The sequence below is a fragment of the Muntiacus reevesi genome, chromosome 14 (assembly GCF_963930625.1).
Source record: "Muntiacus reevesi chromosome 14, mMunRee1.1, whole genome shotgun sequence".
NCBI lineage: Eukaryota > Metazoa > Chordata > Mammalia > Artiodactyla > Cervidae > Muntiacus > Muntiacus reevesi.
Genome location: NC_089262.1, coordinates 40,704,395 through 40,725,156, shown reverse-complemented (window position 1 = coordinate 40,725,156; position 20,762 = coordinate 40,704,395). Strand labels below are relative to the sequence as shown.

The 20,762-nt window shown below is 37.1% G+C and overlaps 1 protein-coding gene and 1 pseudogene across 2 annotated transcripts in view; one reads left to right on the top strand and one right to left on the bottom strand.

The window, feature by feature from the left end:
- Positions 1 to 20,762, bottom strand: part of PARP8 (poly(ADP-ribose) polymerase family member 8) — a 192,743-nt gene that overhangs the window by 38,955 nt on the left and 133,026 nt on the right. For both annotated transcript variants that reach the window (XM_065905180.1, XM_065905179.1), the window contains exons 12-15: positions 15,285 to 15,410; positions 13,831 to 14,395; positions 12,332 to 12,382; positions 12,141 to 12,236 (exon numbers count right to left, since the gene is read on the bottom strand). In XM_065905180.1, coding sequence (XP_065761252.1) covers positions 12,141 to 12,236; positions 12,332 to 12,382; positions 13,831 to 14,395; positions 15,285 to 15,410 — 838 coding nt within the window. The remainder of the gene's footprint in view (positions 1 to 12,140; positions 12,237 to 12,331; positions 12,383 to 13,830; positions 14,396 to 15,284; positions 15,411 to 20,762) is intronic.
- On the top strand, positions 15,419 to 20,650 carry LOC136146344 (luc7-like protein 3 pseudogene; annotated as a pseudogene).

Below are 20,762 nucleotides of genomic sequence, written 5' to 3'. Positions count from 1 at the left end.
TTTGGAGCCCCCCCAAAATAAAGTCTTTCACTGTTTCCATTGTTTCTCCATCTATTTGCCATGAAGTGATGGGACCAGATGCCGTGATCTTAGTTTTCTGAATGCTGAGTTTTAAGCTACTGTTTTCACTCTCCTCTTTCACTTTCATCAAGAGGCTCTTTAGTTCTTCACTTTCTGCCATAAGGGTGGTGTCATCTGCATATTTGAGGTTATTGATATTTCTCCTGGCAATCTTGATTCCAGCTTGTGCTTCATCCAGCCCAACATTTCTCATAATGTACTCTGCATATAAATTTAATAAGCAGGGTGACAATATACAGCCTTGACATACTCCTTTCCCAATTTGGAACCAGTCCGTTGTTCCATGTTCAGTTCTAACTGGTGCTTCTTGACCCGCATACAGATTTCTCAGAAGGCAGGTAAGGGGGTCGGATATTCCCATCTCTTTAAGAACTTTCCAATTTGTTGTGAACCACAGTCAAAGACTTTAACGTAATCAATAAAGCAGATGTAGATTTTATTTCTGGAACTCTCTTGCTTTTTCGATGATCCAACAGATGATGGCAAATTGATTGCTCTCTGGTTCCTCTGCCTTTTCTAAATCCAGCTTTTATGTTACATATAAAACACACTAAAATCCTAAAAGTTCTCATCACAAGGAAAAAAGGCTTTTCTCTTTTTTCTTTTATTTTGTATTAATATGAGATGATGGACATTCTAAACTTAGTGGGATAATCATTTCATGAGGCATGTAAGATAAATCATTATGCTGTATATCTTAAAGTTATACAGTGCTGTATGTCACTTATATCTCAATAAAACTGAGAGGGGATGGGAAGAACTATCGCTTTATTTTAAAAAATTAAATTTCTAAATATAGTTAACAATTAGTAAATAGCCATTTTACTGATATAGTCAAAAATATGATTAAAATTTCATTTCAGTTAGTTTTAGGCACTTGCACTCGGAATGATTCAGCAATATGTGAAAATATCCTTTGGATCTATCCCAGGTGGCTCAGTGGTAAAGAATTCACTTGCCAAAACAGAAGATGCAGGTTCAAGTCCTGGGTCAGGAAGATCCCCTGGAGAAGGAAATGGCAACCCACTCCAGTATTCCTGCCTGGAGAATCCATCCCATGGACAGAGGAGCCTGGGAGGCTCCAGTCCATGTAGTCACAGAGTTGGACATGACTGAGCATGCATGCACAAAATATATCCTTTAAGTGGAAAATCCATCTTGCTTGCGTAATACACATTTGCACGGAAGATGCATTTAAATTAATACACATTTGCACAGAAGATGCATTTGAAAGCAGATAACTAAGCTGGCGATATACTAAAAAATGATGTCCAATCCCAAGCTGTGTAAAACAAATCTACAAAGAAGAATGCCATTTCTTCCTAGGTAATTTTCTCTGGAAGAAATAAGCATGACTCTGCTTACTTGCTACCTAACTCTTGAAAGACTGGTTTTGTTGCAAAGATTTCTTGACTTCAATAACCTCCTGAAGTCAACAGCACTGAAATATACACTCTGCAATTGCCTTGGAAGAGCTCTCATCTTTCAAATCTAATACAGTGTCATCTGTTTGATTTATCTCATCTCCTGAGTTACATCACATTAGGTAGCTGATGAAGCCTAACACGATGCAGCCCGTGGTGCCCGGCACAGCAGAGAGACATATTTGTTAGTGCTACTGCTCCCATGCTCACTGACTTCAGAGGATGACTTCGTCCACTGCTTAACTAGTGGGGAAGGACAGCCCCATACTGAGCACCCTTTATGCTCAGAATAGGCCCACGTGGTGGCTTTGTAGACAAAACGCCAATCACACAAAGATTTCTGATTGACATTCCCTAAAGTAAATTTCTCCCCAAATAAATTGATGTATTTTCTTTGTCAGTCTTAAAAAGATTCTATTTCAGAAACATCAGGAAAAACTACCTATGGCAGGAAATTAATTGGACAAAGTTCTTCATCCAGACTCATGCTATACACACTGCTATATGCACTTAGATAAACTTAGAGCAGACTGTTCAATTTCTACTATGTTTACTTTAGCATTTAACTTAATCTTCTCCTATTTTTTTGTGTGTATCTACGTGCATGTGCGGCTGCCCCTCAATTTCTCCCACTGACATTGGGTTGTTTCTTTTGCTCACTTTCTGGGAGCATGGTATGGTCTGAAATAAGAACAACCATTTTATTGCATACTTACTATAGTGTCAAACACTATATTGGTGTTTGAGTATAATGAAACTGTAAACAAAAAAGAATTCAGGGGAAGGTAAGCTTTGGAAATCAAGGGGCCACAGGAATTACTTCATATTCCAGATACCCAAAGTTCACTGAAGAAGTAAACAGAGACACAGAAAGTACTTTGTTTTTAATAATCCTATTTCCAAATAAACATACAGCTTTTTTTATGAATAAAATCCATCAATCCTAAAGATTAGTATCATGATAAGGCTCAGTTAGTATATACAAGCAATGATCATTTTTAAGATTTTGTATTTGAACTCTGGAAAATTTTTTTTCGTTTCTTTTAAATTAAAAAGAATTTATTGGAGTATGCTGCTGCTGCTGCTAAGTCGCTTCAGTCGTGTCCGACTCTGAGCGACCCCATAGACAGCAGCCCACCAGGCTCCCTCGTCCCTGGGATTCTCCAGGCAAGAACACTGGAGTGGGTTGCCATTTCCTTCTCCAATGCATGACAGTGAAAAGTGAAAGTGAAGTTGCTCAGTCGTGTCTGACTCTTAGTGAACCCATGGACTGCGGCCCACCAGGCTCCTCCATCTATGTGATTTTCCAGGCAGGAGTACTGGAGTGGGGTGCCATTGCCTTCTCTGTTATTGGAGTATAGCTGATTTATAATGTAAGTTTCAGGTATACAACAAAATGAATCAGTTACACATTTACATATGTTTTAGATTCTTTTCCCATATAGGCCGTTACAGAGTACTGAGTAGCGCTCCCTGTGCTAGCCAGCAGGTTCTTACCAGTTCTCTATTTTATATATACTCTTGTGTTAATTCCAATCTCTTAACTTATCCCTCCCCCATCTCTCCTAAGTAGCTTTATCTTCTACATCCACAACTCTACTTTTGTTTTATAAATAAGAACATTTAACAACTTTTAAAAAAGATTCATATATAAGCGATATCATGATATTTGTCTTCCTATGTCTGACTTCTTGAACCTTGGATAGTTAATTATATTTATTTTGTGATCATCCTAATATATATGTATGTATGTATATTCACACACATATTCAGGGAATAAAGTAGAAACTAATTTTTGGCATTAAATTGTTGCCTTATTAAATAGTATAAAGGAAAATGAAATAAAATACTCTGCTAAACTAGACTGGAAGGTAATCATTTGAAATTTGACTATTCTATCAGCATACTCTGTCCCCAATCCTAGGAATTAACGGGCCACCCTGACTTTGTCTCAAATGATTTTTTACCAATTTTGCCCAGACCTCCTAGTCTTTATCTTGAGCAACAAATCAGCAACAGTTCAGTCTTTTCTGAATGGTTTCTCCTGCATTGCTGTTTCATCTTCCTCCCAGACTTATTTCCATTCCAACCTCTAAATCTCCAAATCACATTGGAGATTGACTGATCCATTATTTTATCAATTGACCCATTATCAATTGACCCATTATTTTAAATTATAAATTTACAATCCTAATGATAAAGCTATGGCTTAATTTCTTTATAAACACTCCTTTTTTTTCTTGAATTTTTTTCACTGAAAAATGGCCTTTCTTCCCATACCCAAATCTGCAAGAGTGATTTCTAAGAATATCCTATTACTGCAACTGTTTGAAGGAGGAAATCAGGTACGATAGAAAACTTGCTTTGTGGAGGAGGGCAAGAAATGATATTACCATTCTGAAAAATCTGGAGTAGAACTACACATTACATTCTTATAAAAATAATTTTATCTTTATTTTTAAAATAGTAATGATAGAGGTAGTAGTACTGCAATTAATTTATGTACCACAGTATGGGTTCCCAGGTGACTCAGTAGTAAAGAATCACCTGCCCATGCAGGAGACACAGATTCAATGCCTGGATCAGGAAGATTCCCTAGAGAAAGAAATGTCAACCCACTCCAGTACTTTTGCCTGGGAAATCCCATGGATGGAGGAGCCTAGTGGGCTACAGCTCATGGGGTCACAAAAAGAGTTAAACACAACTAAGAGACTACCACCACCACCACCACACTAAATAAATGCCAGTGGATTTTAAAATAACAGTGTTACGTCCATCAATCATTTTACTAGAGCATCCAGTAGAGTATTAAAGATATAAATAAGCTTAATTTTCAGATAATTATTTGCCAATCTAGTTTTTGTAGATAACTGTTTACCCACATTTTATATGAGAGGAGTTCAAAATGTCAACCCAAGATGGCGTACTAAAAGAAAGTTCTCAAATCACAAGTAATCAAGACAAGCTGTCTCACAGAAAGGACATCCTATTCCAGGAAAGTGATTCATTCCTCCTTAATAAAATACACAGTTATACTGCAGTTAGCATTCTCCCACCCTGAGCAGACTGCCAGCCAGTACCCTGCTCCCAGGAAAACCTGCTATCACTATATTATTTGCACAGAAAACTCCAGCCTCAATTCTAAATAAAACATACTTATGGAATAGCGACTGCTAGATAAGCAAAGCTGTCTGTTTTATTAGGCATGACTTAATAAAGTATACATGCCTAGATATCACCCAAAATGTACATTATTTACTAATTCAAGGTTACAAGAAATCTATTAGCTTCAATTTATAAAATATTATCTATTCTTACTGTTATACTATTAAATTGCCTTCAAATAATTAGTCCCTATAACTTAAACTGTAAAACCATGACAAGTCCCTCCTGCCATTACACATAATATATCTGCAATATAACATTCACTATGCACCATTTAAAAACATGGGGAACTTTCCCTAAATTAAGATTCACTTTAGAAATTTTTAAGCTAAAATGAATACATTTTTAATTTTACTTGAATCAAAACAAAGCAAATGTTAGCAGTAAAAACATGACTCAAAAAATGATTTTAAGCCCTAAAGAATATTTTAGAACCTAACTGCATTTTAGAAATTTTGTGTTTTCAATGAATTTAAATTACTTCCTACTGAAAACAGAAATAACACAATTCGAGAATCCAGCTATGTATTTATATATAGCACAGTGTAGGTGAGTGGTTTTCAAACTCTTTTTTGCTGTGATCGTGTTTTTCAAACAAAATATTTCATGTAAGCCCAATATATAAAACAGATGAAAATGGATGCTGTTCCAGCTGGAGCTTATGTGCACAGTTCAGTTTTCCCAGCTACAAAACAGGCATAAAATCAGATGTAGTTCACCAGGTTGATAAAAGGACCGAGAGAGAAGAATCAAGTGAGATAAAGATTATAAAACCTCCCTGAGGTATAGAGAACTGTTGAAATATTAACACTATCAGGTAAGCTGGATAGTGTGTGAAAGTTGCTCAGTCGTGTCCAGCTCTTTGTGACCTGATGGACTGTAGCCTGCCAGGCTCCTCTGTCCTTGGGCGTTCTCCAAGCAAGAATACTGGAGGACTGGAGTGGTTACCATGCCCTCCTCCACGGATCTTCCTGACTCAGGGGTTGAACTCATGTCCCTCACATCTCCTGCCTTGGCAGGCTGTTTCTTTGCCACCAGAGCCAGCTGGGAAGCCCAGTCTCTTCTACTTATGTTAACTCAATCTATATATAGAAATATGTGTTTAATAGGACTTTTCATTGAAGCATATCATGACGTGGTACTTTTATTTTCATACCGGTAGTTTATCAAAATTCTTAATTTGTTTCTAAAGCATTTCTTGCTAAAATAGAAAAGAGCAATGTAAATACAACTTCATAATTTAAAAAACTAGTGTTTTTTTAAATTATGAAGTTGTATTTACACATGAGAATAATTAAGAGTATTGACTAGAAACACAAAACCTAAAAGCCTTTAATTTTCTGTATTTCCAGTTTTATAGACAGTACTTTGGGTTCTTTCAATGGTTTGGAAGGAAGACACATTTGGAGCAAGGCAAGATTTACTGTAGATTAGGAAAGACAGGAATCCCAGAGAGATCAAGACAGATCCATAATGAAATAGGATCAGGCCTGGGTAGGCCTCAATATACATGTTGACATCCCTACTGTCTCATAAAACTAAAGCTGTTGTTTGATTATTAAAACCAATTCCTACTCAATTTGGGTGTAAAAATATTTATATTTTAACTAAAAGCTTTTTGGCATAATTATTTAGTTTGACCTGTTATTTCAAAACTTGCAACGTTAACTTCTGTGAAATGGATATGGGGGGAGAAAATTGCTATACTTCTTCATCCATTCTCTAAATATTAAGGTATGAAGGTCAGACCTAAATACAAGAAGACCTACCTGTTTTCCTCTTAGGTAAAATGGGACATATCCAGGTTTACCCACATACTCAGTTTCTCAAGATGGGTCTTGGGAGTGCCTTAAGCTATGACCAAACTATAGCTGAGCATTGTTAACTTCACTCGGAAAACAAGAACCTTAGTTAACAAACATTTGTCTAAGGTCCACAGCAAAACTGGGTACAAAAATTATTAGATTCATGGGTTTCTTTAATTTGACTTTAGTGGGATGGAGCATTATTCTTAAGAGGTGACAGGAGAATCTCAGGCCTGATATCACAAAGCAAGTAATGTGGGACATTTCCACAGGGCAGGAGAAGAAAACAAGATCATAATTATTCTATCACATGCTGATGTGGGAAACAAGAAAGTCTGTTAACCAGGGACAGAGGGAACAAACACCCGCTGTCACTGACAAAGTTCCAACTTTGCAGGGATACTAAGCCACACAACCACGTGAGTGGTTTTCTCCAATAGGATTCAGCAGCTCACATACAGGGTTCAAAGAAGACAGACACCTGCATTGATCCAAGAACGGGGTTTAAGGTGAGTATAACAAAAAGATAAGGGCACTAGGAATTTACAGGCTGATAAAAACAGTGGTGATCCTGGCAGTAAATCCTCCTTTTCCTCTTTTGCAAACACACTTGATGAAGTCCAAAATCAACATTCTAAAGCATCACCCAAACAGTCTACTGCATTAACACTCTAGTTGATTCCAAAATGTAGAAACTAGTAATTTGGTTTTGGTTTGGTTTTCTGATGGGATTGCAGACCGTACTGCCAAACTGAAATTCTGGGACTCTGAACAACCCTCCTGATAATGAGTTTTATGCAGATCTAAAGTATTGCGTGTCAGAACCCACCTGAGGGTGATATTTATAACCTTTGTAAACAAAAGAGAAAATCAGAGCCTTGTGGTATTTCTAAATAAGTAGTTTAGTTCCTCATGTTGCAAAAGTGTGACAAGCTTGCCTAGACCTCTGAGGAAAGTGACACAACAGGAAATTAGTGACAAAATTTTAGGACATTTGGGAAATAGGAGTAAATGGAGACTTAAGTCATTTAAATAACAATCAGGCTTGACGAAAAGAGAAAAAAAGTGAGATGAGAAACAGTTTGAATTTTGACAGAGAAATCTAACAAATGTAACAAACATGAGGCAGAAAATCTATGGAAACAATTCTATCTAACCATTTAATCACCCATGGAGCTATCATGTCTCCTTTTTATAGCTTGGGGATTTACTGCAGTTTTTAATGTGCTAACTGGACTGAGAATTAGTGATCAATGAGTCCATTTATTGATTACTATCCACAGGAAATTACATTTGTAAAAATTGTTATACATTATTGAAATGAATCACCATACATTATTGAGATTATAGCAAAATACACTGCAACGGGAATATAAGAAAGAAGAAATGAATATGCCTGATTTAAGTGAAATACCTGTTCAATACAACAAGGAGGTATTCTGTTTACTTTTCTTCCTTTAAATATGAGATGTTTCTCTATTTTCATTTCCTGATCTGATTTCATATGTCACTTATCTTACTACTTAAGAAAGTAAGGTTTCTGATTTCCTTAGATATCAGCCTGAAATACAGCAACATAAAACCACTTGATAAACTATTTATTTAAAAATGTCGTCTTCACTCTTGTTTACAAAAGTATTTCCATTTCTAGAAATAGAGAGCATGCTTAACTGGTGCAGAAAGACAGAGATAAAGTAAAAGAGAACTTGGAGCAAGGCACAGAGAATACTAATATCAACTATGATCTTTCTATCACCTATTACTGGAATGAACTGCCAGTAAGGAAACTGGGAAGAGCAAACTACACCAAGTGTAGTCAATTTCCAGGACGTAAAAGTAGTCAGTTCAAGTATGTAAGTCAAGAGCAGCATTATGATTGAGAACCATGGCCTTGGTGCCATTCTGCCAGGATTCAAATCCTGTCCCTATCAATTACTAGCATTGTGACATTAAAAAAAATACTGTTTTCCTCATCTATAAAGCAGGGGTAGTAATACCCATCCTCAGAGGGTTATTATAAGGATTAAATTAGACAATCCATGTAGAGAAAGTTGCTCAGTCATGTCCAACTCTTTGCAACCCCATGGACTGTACAGTATATGGAATTTTCCAGGCCAGAATACTGCAGTGGGTAGCCTTTCCCTTCTCCAGGGGATGTTCCCAACCCAGGGATGGAACCCAGGTCTCCCGCATTGCAAGCAGATTCTTTACCAGCTGAGCCACAAGGGAAGCACAGCCATCAAGGAAGATCCATGTAAAGCACTTCAAAAACATGATTACAAAAAAACACCCAAAAAGCTTATGCTATTAATAACATGACTATTATATTCTGCAATGAAAATATTATTGCCATGGATTAAGAAATAAATCAAGGTCCACAGATGCACAATGACAAACAAAATAAAGATTAGCCTCCTTAATGGGATAAATGAACATGATAAAATGATTCTTTCTCCTTTCATCATAGCTATACATTTCTGTGTATCAAATAAAAATAACAATCTTGTACAAATCTTTACTAAAATAAATGCTGAGTCAGTTAATTTGGTTTCTGAATAGCAAGCAATGTGTCTCTTTGAGAGGAATAACTGTTAAAAATAGCATATGAGGGGCAAAAAAACTTTTTTATATGTTTTCCAAAAACAATAAAATGAAACAAATATATCATAAAACCTGACAGACGACTATGCTCATTAATGGCTGTTATATACTCTTTTACAACATAAATCTTGAAAGACAAAAGTATTCTAATAAAATTAGCTGTTTTCAGGCTTTATAATTTATCTTTTCAAACACATAGGATAAATTTCTCTTAAAAAGTGCAACAGACTCTAGCATGGTGCCTTATACTCATAAAGCGTTTAATAAATGTTTGTGATGCAGTTTTGAAATCAGACAGAATCAGCTTCAAAGTTCAGCTTCCAGTCACATAGCTGGGGAGGATACTAACGAAACTACCTACCCTCTTTGAATCTTAATCTCCTTAGTTGCACCATGGGCATAAAAATACCTAAACCACAGAGTTCTGTGAAAATCAAATAAGGAAGCAATATGCAAAATACCTGGGGCTTCCCAGGTGGCTCGGTGGTAAACAATCTGCCTGTCAATACAGGAGACGCAGGTTCAACCCCTGGGTCAAGAAGATCCCCTGGAAAAGGGAATGGCAACCCACTCCGGTATACTTGCCTGGAGAATCCCATGGATAAAGGAGTCTGGTGGGCTACAGTCCATGGGGTCGGAAAGAGTTGGACATGACTAAGCGACTGAGCATACACTCAAGCATGCAAAATATCTACCCAGAGTATCTGGTAACTGGTGCATAAATCATCTGCAAAGAGATATCATTTTAGTATTTCCTGTCTAATCTGGATACCTTCTATTATTTCTTTCTTCTTAATTGCCTGGCTAGAACCTCTAGTAAAATGTTGATGAGAAGAGGCAGAAAATTCTCACTTCAGATTAGAAAACTCACACTTCTTGATTTCAAACTTACTACAAAGCTACAGTAATTCAGATAGTATAGTACAAGTATAAGAACTGACATAAAATCAGTGGAATAAAATCAAGAGTCCAAACTCACACATCTATGGTTAAGTCACTTTCCACAAGGAAGACAATATTATTTAATGAGGCCAGAATAGTCTTTTCAACAAATGGTGCACAGACAACTAGATATCCACATGCAAGAGAAGGAATCTGAACCTCAACTTCATACCATAAACAACAATTAACTCAATGTCTTACATGTAAGATACAAACTATAAAACTCTTAGAAGGAAATATCGGTATACATCTTTGTTACCTTGGATTAGGCAATGCCTCAATGGATAAATTTGGATTCCACTAACATTAAAAATTTTGTGTATCACAGGACACCATCAAGAAAAAGAAAATCCACGAAACAGGAGAAAATACCTGCAAATCATATCTCTGATAATAATCTAGTATTCAGAATATATAAGGAACTCTTGAAGTGAAGTGAAAGTTGTTCAGTCGTGTCTGACTCTGCGATTCATGGAGTATATAGTCCATGGAATTCTCCAGGCCAGAATACTGGAGTAGGTAGCTGTTCCCTTCTCCAGGGGATCTTCCCAACCCGGGGATCTTCCCAATCCAGGGATCTAACCCAGGTCTCCCACATTGCAGGTGGATTCTTTACCAGCTAAGCCACAAGGGAAGCCACAAAGAATTCTTAGAACTCACTAAAGAAAACAAATAATCCAATTAAAAAATGGGCAATGGATTTAAAGAGAAATTTCTCCAAAGAGGACATACAAATGGCCAATAAGCACATAAAGAGAAGCTCAAATCATTAGTCATTAGCAAAGGACAAAGCAAACCATTATGAGCTACAACTCCACAATTCCTAGGATGGCTATAGTTGGAGGAAAAAAGAGGTGAATAGCAAGTGTTGGTGAAGATGTGGAGAAACTTGAACCCCATTATACACTGCTGTTAGAAATCTAAAGTGGCACAGCCACTGTCAGAAATAGTTTGCCAGTTCCTGAAACAGTTAAACAGAGCTAACACAAGTCTCCAGTAATTCCATCCACTAATGAATGGATAAACAAAAGTCACATAGCTGTATAATGGAGTATTACTCCACCACAAAAAGGAATAAATAATGAGATACACTAAATATATGAAACTCAAAAAACATTTTACTACTAAGTGAAAAAAAAGGCCACATAATGCATAATTTAACGTGCATTCATATGAAATGTCTAAAATAGGCAAACTCATAGAGACAGAAAATATATCAGTGGTTGCCAGAGGACGAGGGTAAGGGAAGATTGGGAGTGATTACTAACATTTATGGGAGTTCTTCTTTGGGGTAATAGATTCTGGAACTATAGACAGTAGTCATAGCTGCACAAAATTGAGAATATAATTTTTAAAAAGACCATTGAATTGTACACATTAAAAAAGTGAATTGTATATTTATACAAATTTTATCTCAATAAAAAACTGCGAAAAAATTTTAATTGGATAATTTTCCCCCAAAATACATTTACACATTGATTCTTATTTCCATACTTCCTTAATAATGCCACAAATGTGTGAGTAGGCATTTTTTGAAATCTTTCCTCTAATTCTGATTCTATTATATATACCTCTTCTAATTGGAATAAGGACTACCCATTTCTCTCTATATTAAATATCTTCTTCTTTTTCTTCTTCTTCTTCTTCTTTTTTTTTTTTTTTGCCACACTGCATGGCTTGTGGGGCCTTAGTTCCTCAACCAGGGATTGAAACCAGACCCTTGGCAGTAAAAGCATGGAGTCCTAACCACTGGACCACCAGGAATTCCTCCAACATTAAGTATTGTAGATTGTGTGGTTTTGAAAAAAACAGTGTTTACAAGTTTACATATATATACATATCAACATGGATGGACACAGAGATATATAAGGACAGACAAACAGCAAGGTGATAGGCGCATGTAAGAAATACAGTTAAGAAATATTTCCTAAAGTGAAACTGTTTGTTGGTCTTTCACAGAGTCCTTCAGAAATAGTGACACATTTGTCAAAACTATACAACTTTGTGTATTAAATAATTGACTCAATAGAGAGCATTTACTGTAAATGCAATTATTTACTTGTCGCTATCTTAACCCTCTTCATTTCTGTTCTAAACCAACATTCCACCAGTGAGAACTTACCCTAAGCATGGGGCCATTCTGGAACACATGTGGTTCATCACAGACCACACAGTACTCATTCAACACAGGGATCCGCTGTTCAGCAAACTCAATTGTCTGAATAAGACAATAAAGAGAAAGAATTAAGTCAAGTTCAAGAAGGATTTGAAAACCCACTAAAGGTTAAACTATATCAGAGGCTTGGCTCATACCTGCACTAGGAAGCCACGGTCTCGTATTGGAATGCATTTGGCACCATTTGACTATAAGAAGCAAAGTAAAAAGAAAATGTTTTTTAATTAGGAAAAATATATAAATTATAGTGTTTTACTCTTGTAACAATGAAGGCAGATGTGATTTTCTAAGATTACCAGTGAATCAAATCACTGATTATGACACTAAGAGTTCAGAATTTATTATAATGCTCTTTCCTCCATTATTATTGCAATCTTTTGTTTAAACTAAATGAATTGCATTCTTAATTTCTGATCTTCTAGTGAAAATGACTGGCATCTCTAAATGATCACAAAAACTTGCTGTCTCTACCCCTGATCACTGAACACTCCCACTTCCTCATTTAGACTATTCAATCTCATTTTACAACTAGATAGAACTATTCCTCCAAGGATGTATGAAAGAGGTACAATTCCTCCAAGCTGCTGAAAGGGGTAGAATACTAAACGTATTATGGGAAGACACTAAGACATTTTCTTTCACAGAATATCTAAAATTATCTTTCTTGAGTGAAACTAACTATGGGATTCTTTCTACTATGTAACTCTGACAAAATTAATTTTCTGTATGTCTTTGATAGTTTTGAGAAGATACGGGCTTTGGGGATGTCCACCTAAAACTACCAACATAGCCAAATATATTTTCTTCACACAAAATTTCACGGTATAGTTTACAATGTAATTTCAGAAACATATCTATACAAGAGCACCACAACACACACACACACACAAATTTACTAAAAGCAAATAAAACTTTTGGTCAATTATTTTATGTAATTATAAATAAGACAGGTCTGCTTCTTTATCTGAAGCCGGCTATAATGCTAATCACTCTAGAGGCAAACTTTGTGTAAATCTGACTCCCAGTACATACCACCCAAAGTACTTAAGTTTTAATACAGTCTCCTGCCAGCCCCATCTTCACCACAAAACAGGTTTAGGATGAAGCAATTTCAGTTTATAAAGCAGACACTGAGAGCAGCTTGAAGTGACGCTCTGGGATACAGCGGGTAACTATTACTCCTCTCTACAAGTTCACAGGCAAAGCTTTCCACTTCTGTACAACAGGAAGGACACCACTCTTAATCTTTAGACAAACTCTGACTTCTACTGCTTATGTAAGAAAACTAGAGATTAGATAAACCCACTTAACTAAACATTAAAAATGCCATGCTTGCTTTGTGAATTCAATTCCTTCTATTTTTGGGAGCATTCATTCCCATGACAGGAATCTGGACTAAACCTCACATCCACAGGAACGTTTATTTTTCCAGAATCAAAACGAACATTCCAGTATTAGCTGCAAATGTCTGGTATGCAAAGGAATATTCAAAAGAAAAAAAGAAATAGTAAATCTTCAAAACCCAAAACAAAACTGTGCGTCTTTGACCAGACCTTTGCAAAACGAACACACTCACAAAACCCTCTCCTGCCCCTTGGCTAACATCTAAGAACGCAAGATGAAAATATGTACGCACAGCAGGCTGGGAAGATGAAGATGACGATGGTGTTAAGATACCAATGAGCCCTGAGGTAAGAGAGAGCCTCCGGCCCTCTGCGTTGGGTTCCTTGAAAAGCTCCGTTTTGGATGACTTGGGGGCACTGGTGTAAGACTTGCTGAGCAGCTTGTGATTCTTGAGTCCGTATAATTCCTCCATTCTGAGGTTACTGGAGTAAGACCTGCTTAAGAGTTTGTGAGGCTTCAGGCTGGCGCTGTGCTCACAGCGCGGGTCTCCGGAACAAGAGCGGGTCAAGAGTTTGTGCGACTTGAGGGCGAGGCAGTCCTCCTGCTTGGCGGCGGCAGGGCAGGGGCGGGTCAAGAGTTTGTGCGACTTAATGGTGGTCACGGCCTGCTCGGCCCGGGGGTCGCTGGACAGCGAGCGGCCGAAGGGCCTGTGTGGCTTCGGCGCGCACACGTCCTCCGCCTTGACGGTGCTGGAACAAGTCCTCCGCAGTAGCTTGTGTGTCTTGGAGATGCCGTCCTGCTCCGATTTCAGTTTGGATTTGCTTTTTCCACAACCAGGGGGAGGATAACTTGGCGACCTTCGAAATCGAAGAGTTAACACAGGGCAGATCGTGAGTGTAACAGACCGTGAATACCTGTCCGGCTCCATCAACTCAACTCTGCTACAAATACCATCTCTTTTAAACCCAGCCTATCCAGTGAAAACTGAAACCAGAAGTATGTACAGAAAGACCACAGGGACTGAATTCTATGTTTCCTGGAAAGCCACAAAAAAAAAAAGATTGATTGTCCAGTTTTTTTTTCCCCCTCCTACCTATTCTAGAGCCCTATAAAGCTGTGGTCCCTAACCTTTTTCATCTCAGGAACAGTTTCCTGGAAGAAAAATTTTTTCGCGGACCTGGGAGTGTGGTGGTTTCAGGATGGTCGAAGTGAGTTACATTTATTGTGCAGTTTATTTCTATTTTGTGGCAATCTCAGGATATTCCACCTTGACTTTAGGCTTAGGGTTTTCAATCCTCTGAGAATCTTGATGTCACCAATGATCTGACAGGAGGTGGAGCTCAGGTGGTAACGCTAGTGATGAGGAGCGACTATAAATATATATGAAGCTTTGCTTTCTAGCCTGCAGTTCACCTCCTGCTGTGTGGCCTGGTTCCTAAGAGGTCATGGACCATTTGAGGACCCCTGCTATACAAAGGACTAATTTTGGTAGGGAAACTCTATGGAATTAGAAACCAAAAGAAATGTAATTTCAGTAAATTTAACCAATGTTAAAATACAAACTCAAAACACAGAAATGAGTAGCTATGTTTTTTGGTGGAATGGATGTAACTTGGTTTGTTCTTTAAAGTCATAAAGAAAATAAACAGATGCCAAGACTGTAGAAGGAATGCTCTGAACTAAATAACCATGGAAGATCACAAGTGCAGCATTTAAGTAGATGAGGGAAAGATGTCTACTACCTACCTGCGCAAGGTTGTAAATAAATGCAGGGGAGACTTGACTTTCTTCTCTGACAGCTTCTTATTGTGCAGGCAATTGGATTTTTCTTTGCTCTGCTTCCACTGCTGTGTAACAAATGTCTGCATGATTCTGTCAAACCAAAGGTAAGTGTGTTGTCACAGTTCCAAGGTAATTTACTATCAGATTTCTGTACAGATTATGGAGAGAATGCATTTATCAAAGGAAAATAAATGCATGGTGATTAGAGAGAATTTAATTTTGAACCATACAAGATGATTTCATGTGTGGTAAAGCATCCTATAGAAAATCTAATCATTTTACTGTGCTGCAATTAATAATTAATTACTGTGACATAATTAAAAATATAATTGATTAATTGCTAAAAGGTAAAAGAATAAGGATATAAAGAGATTTATAAGGACACCCTATAGGATCAACACCTTTAGCTTTGGTGGCAAAAGAAAAGTCTGAAATATTTTGTCAGTGCCAACCACATAGGTTTAAAAACGATTTTTGTTAGTAATTATGATTAAGATACAACTAAACTTTTTCTTTTTATTTGATTTGTTTATGTAGTTTTCTTCCTGGAAAGGAAACCAAACTGAAACTAAAAAATCCTAAGCAAAAATAAGCTGTGCAAAACTAACTCTATGGAGAATAAGCCAGATCAGCAAATTTTATGTTCAGCACAGTCCCATTCACTTAAAAATATGCTGTATTTTTTTTTTTTTTTCTTTTAATGATGAGCCTCTAAGAATTTTCAGTTCCTATCAAAAGGCAGGAATTTGGTAACTTCTGACCTCAATATTTTCTAAATCAAGACCACAGCATCACTGTTTTCCGGTAAAAAATTCTAGAATGTCAACTGCAGATTTAAGACATGGCCTTATTTTCTGAGATGGGTCCCAGGCTATGACAGTTTCTCTGGATCCCATTTCTCTAGTGGCATTGGAGCGGGTCCCTTAGCTGATATTGAAGTAGAGAAGAAATTTTACAATTAAACATTGTGTACAACAGATTAAACATTTTCATTTTCTTTTCAAAGTTAATTCAGCACTGCCTGCCTTCCCTGCTGTTTTCAGTTATATCTAACACATTGCTTTTGGACCAGGAAAATGGTACCAGTATCTACCACTGACAATATGCCAGGGTGTAAAGGAGGAACTTTATTTACAAATCTTTTTTTCTCCTTCTACACATTTCATAAGTAAGGTAAAAACATGAAAACTTGTCCAAGTTTACCTGGATAGTAAGTGGCAGGGCTGTAATACCTATGTAATCCAATACGGATGAATCTATGTTAACATGTTATTCAAAAGTGGGAGATGCCCAGTCCCAGGTAGATGATCATTTGATAGGAAAACAGCACATGGGCTATGCCAAAATTAAAGCTACTGTAGAAGAATTAAAAGAAAAATTAAGAAAAAGAACTGAAGAACCTGATCGTGATGAGCATTTAAAAAAGGAGACGCAAGAACGAGAAGAAAGAGAAAAAGAAAGGGAGAGGGAAAGAGAAGAGAGAGAGACGAAAAGACGAAGAGAAGAGGAAGAAAGAGAAAAAGAAAGAGCTCGAGACAGAGAAAGAAGAAAGAGGAGTCGATCAAGAAGTCGGCATTCAAGCTGAACTTCTGACCGAAGATGCAGCAGGTCTCGGAACCACAAAAGATCACGAAGTAGAGAGAGAAGGCGAAGCAAAAGTAGAGATCGACGAAGAAGCAGAAGCCATGATAGATCAGAAAGAAAGCACAGATCTCATAGTCAGGATCGAAGAAGATCAAAAAGTCGAGATCGAAAGTCATATAAGCACCGGAGCAAGAGTCAAGACAGAGAACAAGATAGAAAATCGAAGGAGAAAGAAAAGAGGGGATCTGATGACAAAAAAAGTAGTGTGAAGTCCAGTAGTCGGGAAAAGCAGAGTGAAGACACAAACACTGACTCAAAGGAAAGTGATACTAAGAATGAGGTCAATGGGAGCAGTGAAGACATTAAATCTGAAGGTGACAGTCCAATTAAAACTGATCTGATAAGACCTCAGATCAGACAGAGGAATGCCTTTGGAAGATTTTTGGAAGAAAACTGAAAACGGCATAAAGTGAAGATCGACATTAAAATGAGGTGAAAGAAAACTACAGTGGCATAGAAAAAGTATAAAGCTCGGTTAGTTTGTTTGTTTGTTTTAATTAAAAATTAATTCAGGACTGATGTGACCTATCAGATTTCAGAACATGTATTAATAGCATAAATATGCCACTGAAAACTTAGGTCCTGTATCATATCTTTTTCTTTAAGACTTTTTAAGAAATATTACCTAAACATGTGGCTTGCTCAGTGTTTAACTACAAGTTTTCATTCTTGGGACTTTGAAATCGAGATTAAATGTCAATATTTGTGTGAATCAGACTAAGTGGGATTCCATTTTTACAACTCTGCTATACCTAGCCTTTGGATTTAGAAGTGAAAATAAAGTATCTCTGACTTTCTGTTACAAAAAAAAGGGGGGGGGGCAGGTGTGTCTCTTAATACTAGGCTGATAATTCATTTACCAAATTAACTCAGATTGCCAGAAACTACATCACTCAGACTTACTACCCCAACATTGTCAGCTAGCTTAGATGAATTCAGAGGAAATCTGGAATTATTGGGGGGGTGTTTATAGCTGTAGAGGTAATGAGGAAGAAGGGGGTAAAACTGCAGTCACAGTCAATGATGAATGATTTCAAATTTGCAGTAAATCCCTCCCAGAGATCAGAACAGGAAACCAAGGTTTTATTTCCCACTTAATTTTTGAAGATATTTTTCTCCCAAGATTTCAGCAAAATTTAAATGTAACAGAACATCAGGGTCATCATTTTCCCCTGTACCTAAACTAACCTCGAATCCCCAGTGACACCATACCAGGCAGATTCGGATTCTTTCCTCCTATAAAAAATTGCCATTCCTGTGTACCATTCCCTAAGAAACCTTGCAAGTGCTTCTCTGATTCTCGACAGACTAACCAAACAAACAAACTAACAAAACACAAGTCAAAGAGCTAAAGTTGTTCCCACTTTCATATAACATTTGCATTCTAAAGTGTGACTTCAATATCTAAGACTAGTAATTCTTAAACTTGGACACCCAAATCCCTACCTGTTCTTGGATTTGAAAGGGAGGAGTTAACTATCTCTGTAAGAAATTCAATATGGTGTTTCATTTCAATGGCAACCTGAAATATACATATGAGTACATTTGGTATAATGGACACTCCCTTAAAATAGAGATTTCGGTGCTCACACTGGTCTTTGAATGCTGGCACTAAGAAGAACAATTACAATTGCCATTGGCTGATGATAAACGAAGGGGAAAAGACCTCAAGGTAAATTATACATTCACATCAAGTGAACCAGATGATGTCACAGTCAGCTATTTGAACAAAGATTCCAGGGTAGTTCAGATAGAGAAATGGGAGTATACATGGGCAATGGGATGATTTTCTACATGTTGATTTCAAAAGAAGTGTGCACCACCACTGTAACCAGTGCTGTGTTCAAACTGTGGTGGTGAAACAGCTGCAGCGAAATGACATCATCCATCAAGTTAAATTCCTGTATTATTTTGAAAAGTGAGTTTTTATTTCAATTTGCACATCAGTTATAAATTGAATTTTGGTTTATAAATTTGAACTCAACATATGAATAATTTATACCATGTTTTATTTGCATGTACTTAAGGCACTGCTGGAGATTCACAATATATGTTTCCTTTTAAAAATAGCTTAAGTTTGATTAATGCCAATTGAACATAAAGTCATACAGAGTTTAAGATTATTTCCATAATCTGTGATATGCTTAGCCTTTGACTAATAGATGACCTATTCAAGCCTGATCACGATATTACATGTTTGGAGTCAGTTATTTTTTCCTCCAGGCTCTTTTAATGACTTCACGTTTTCCCCAATATCTATTCAATGCTGAAAACATATTCCAAGCCTTATTAAGGCAAGGGAGTATCTAGGATTGTATGAGAGACAGATTAGTGGGTGAATCAAAAATACTGATGTGGAATCAAATCCTGGCTCTACCACTCTCTCAGTGTGTGAGCTTAAAGCAAGTTGCGCCTGGGCTTCATCATCTAGGAAACATGGAGGGTACAGTACCTGCTTGATAGGGTTGTTATGAAGATTAAGGGTGGTGATATACATCATTATGCTAAGTACTTGACAAAAAAGTAGCGCTGCATAAGCAACTGCTGCAGCTACTGCTGTGGTTTAGATTCTTATTGCCAGAAACACAAAAGATAAAGAATCACAGAAAAAGTTTAATGAGCGTTTCTTATTTCCTGAGCAATAACAAAAGGCCTAGATTCTAAATCTGCCTTCCTAACTTGCTGTATGTTTCTGGGAAAATAACCTCTTTATATTTCAATTTCCTCTTATGACTTATTCTGAGAATGAGATCAGGTTTTGAATTTTATTATATATTATACTAGATGAGAGGATCACAGGCAAACCCAGTTATTTAAAATTAAGGAAAGAAACCAAATTAGACTTAAAACTGATGAAAAAAAGGTTCCAGTTCATATACCAAACTGTCCACATAACTAAAATCTATACATAAAAGTAAATAACTTTTTTGAAAGGCTATTTCCTGGTGGATCAGTTGGTAAAGAATCTGCCTGCCAAGAAGGAGACCACCTGCAATGTAGGAGACCTGTGTTTGATCCCTCGGTCAGGAAGATCCCCTGGAGTGGGAAATGGCAACCCACTCCAGAAACCCCATGGACAGAGGAGCCTGGCAGGCTCTAGTCCGTAGAGTCACAAGAGTTGGACATGCCTCAGCAACTAAACATATTCTATAATGTGATTAAACAGTGAATATAGAGTACAGATTTCCTTAATTTCTCAGGGTTGGGGATTACATACATCATTACTTTTTCTGAGCCCAAATGATGTACTCAAATGCCAGTACGGGTAGGAAGCTATTTCTACACTTCCGTACTTGTATGTTTCTTGTCTTGTTTGGACCAATGTCATTTCACTCTCCCAACATATTTCTTAAGTGGCTTACAAAATAACATAAAGTAGAACGCTGGACTCTGGGTGATAATCATAGTCAATATAGATTCACCAGTTGTAACAAATGTGCCACTTGGTAGGAGATGTTGATAATAGGGAAGCTATCTATGTATGTGTGGGGGCAGGAGGCAATCTCAGTACCTTCCTCTCAATTTTGCTGTGAACCTAAAACCGATCTAAAAAGTAAAGTCATTAAATTAAAAATAAATTTTAAAATGAAGGAGAAAATTGGTGAAGGAAAAAAAAATCATGGGGGGGTGGGAAGATGTGGCAAAGGGAGGTGGTACCTAACTTGAATGGCTTAACAGAGAAGGCAGGCTCCATGCTTTGCTCCAAGACCTGTAAGATACTGGCTTGAAAAACAAAGTTCAATCGAAAAAACACGGCCAATTAAGCTGGAAAAACATACCTAATTCAATATAGAAAAC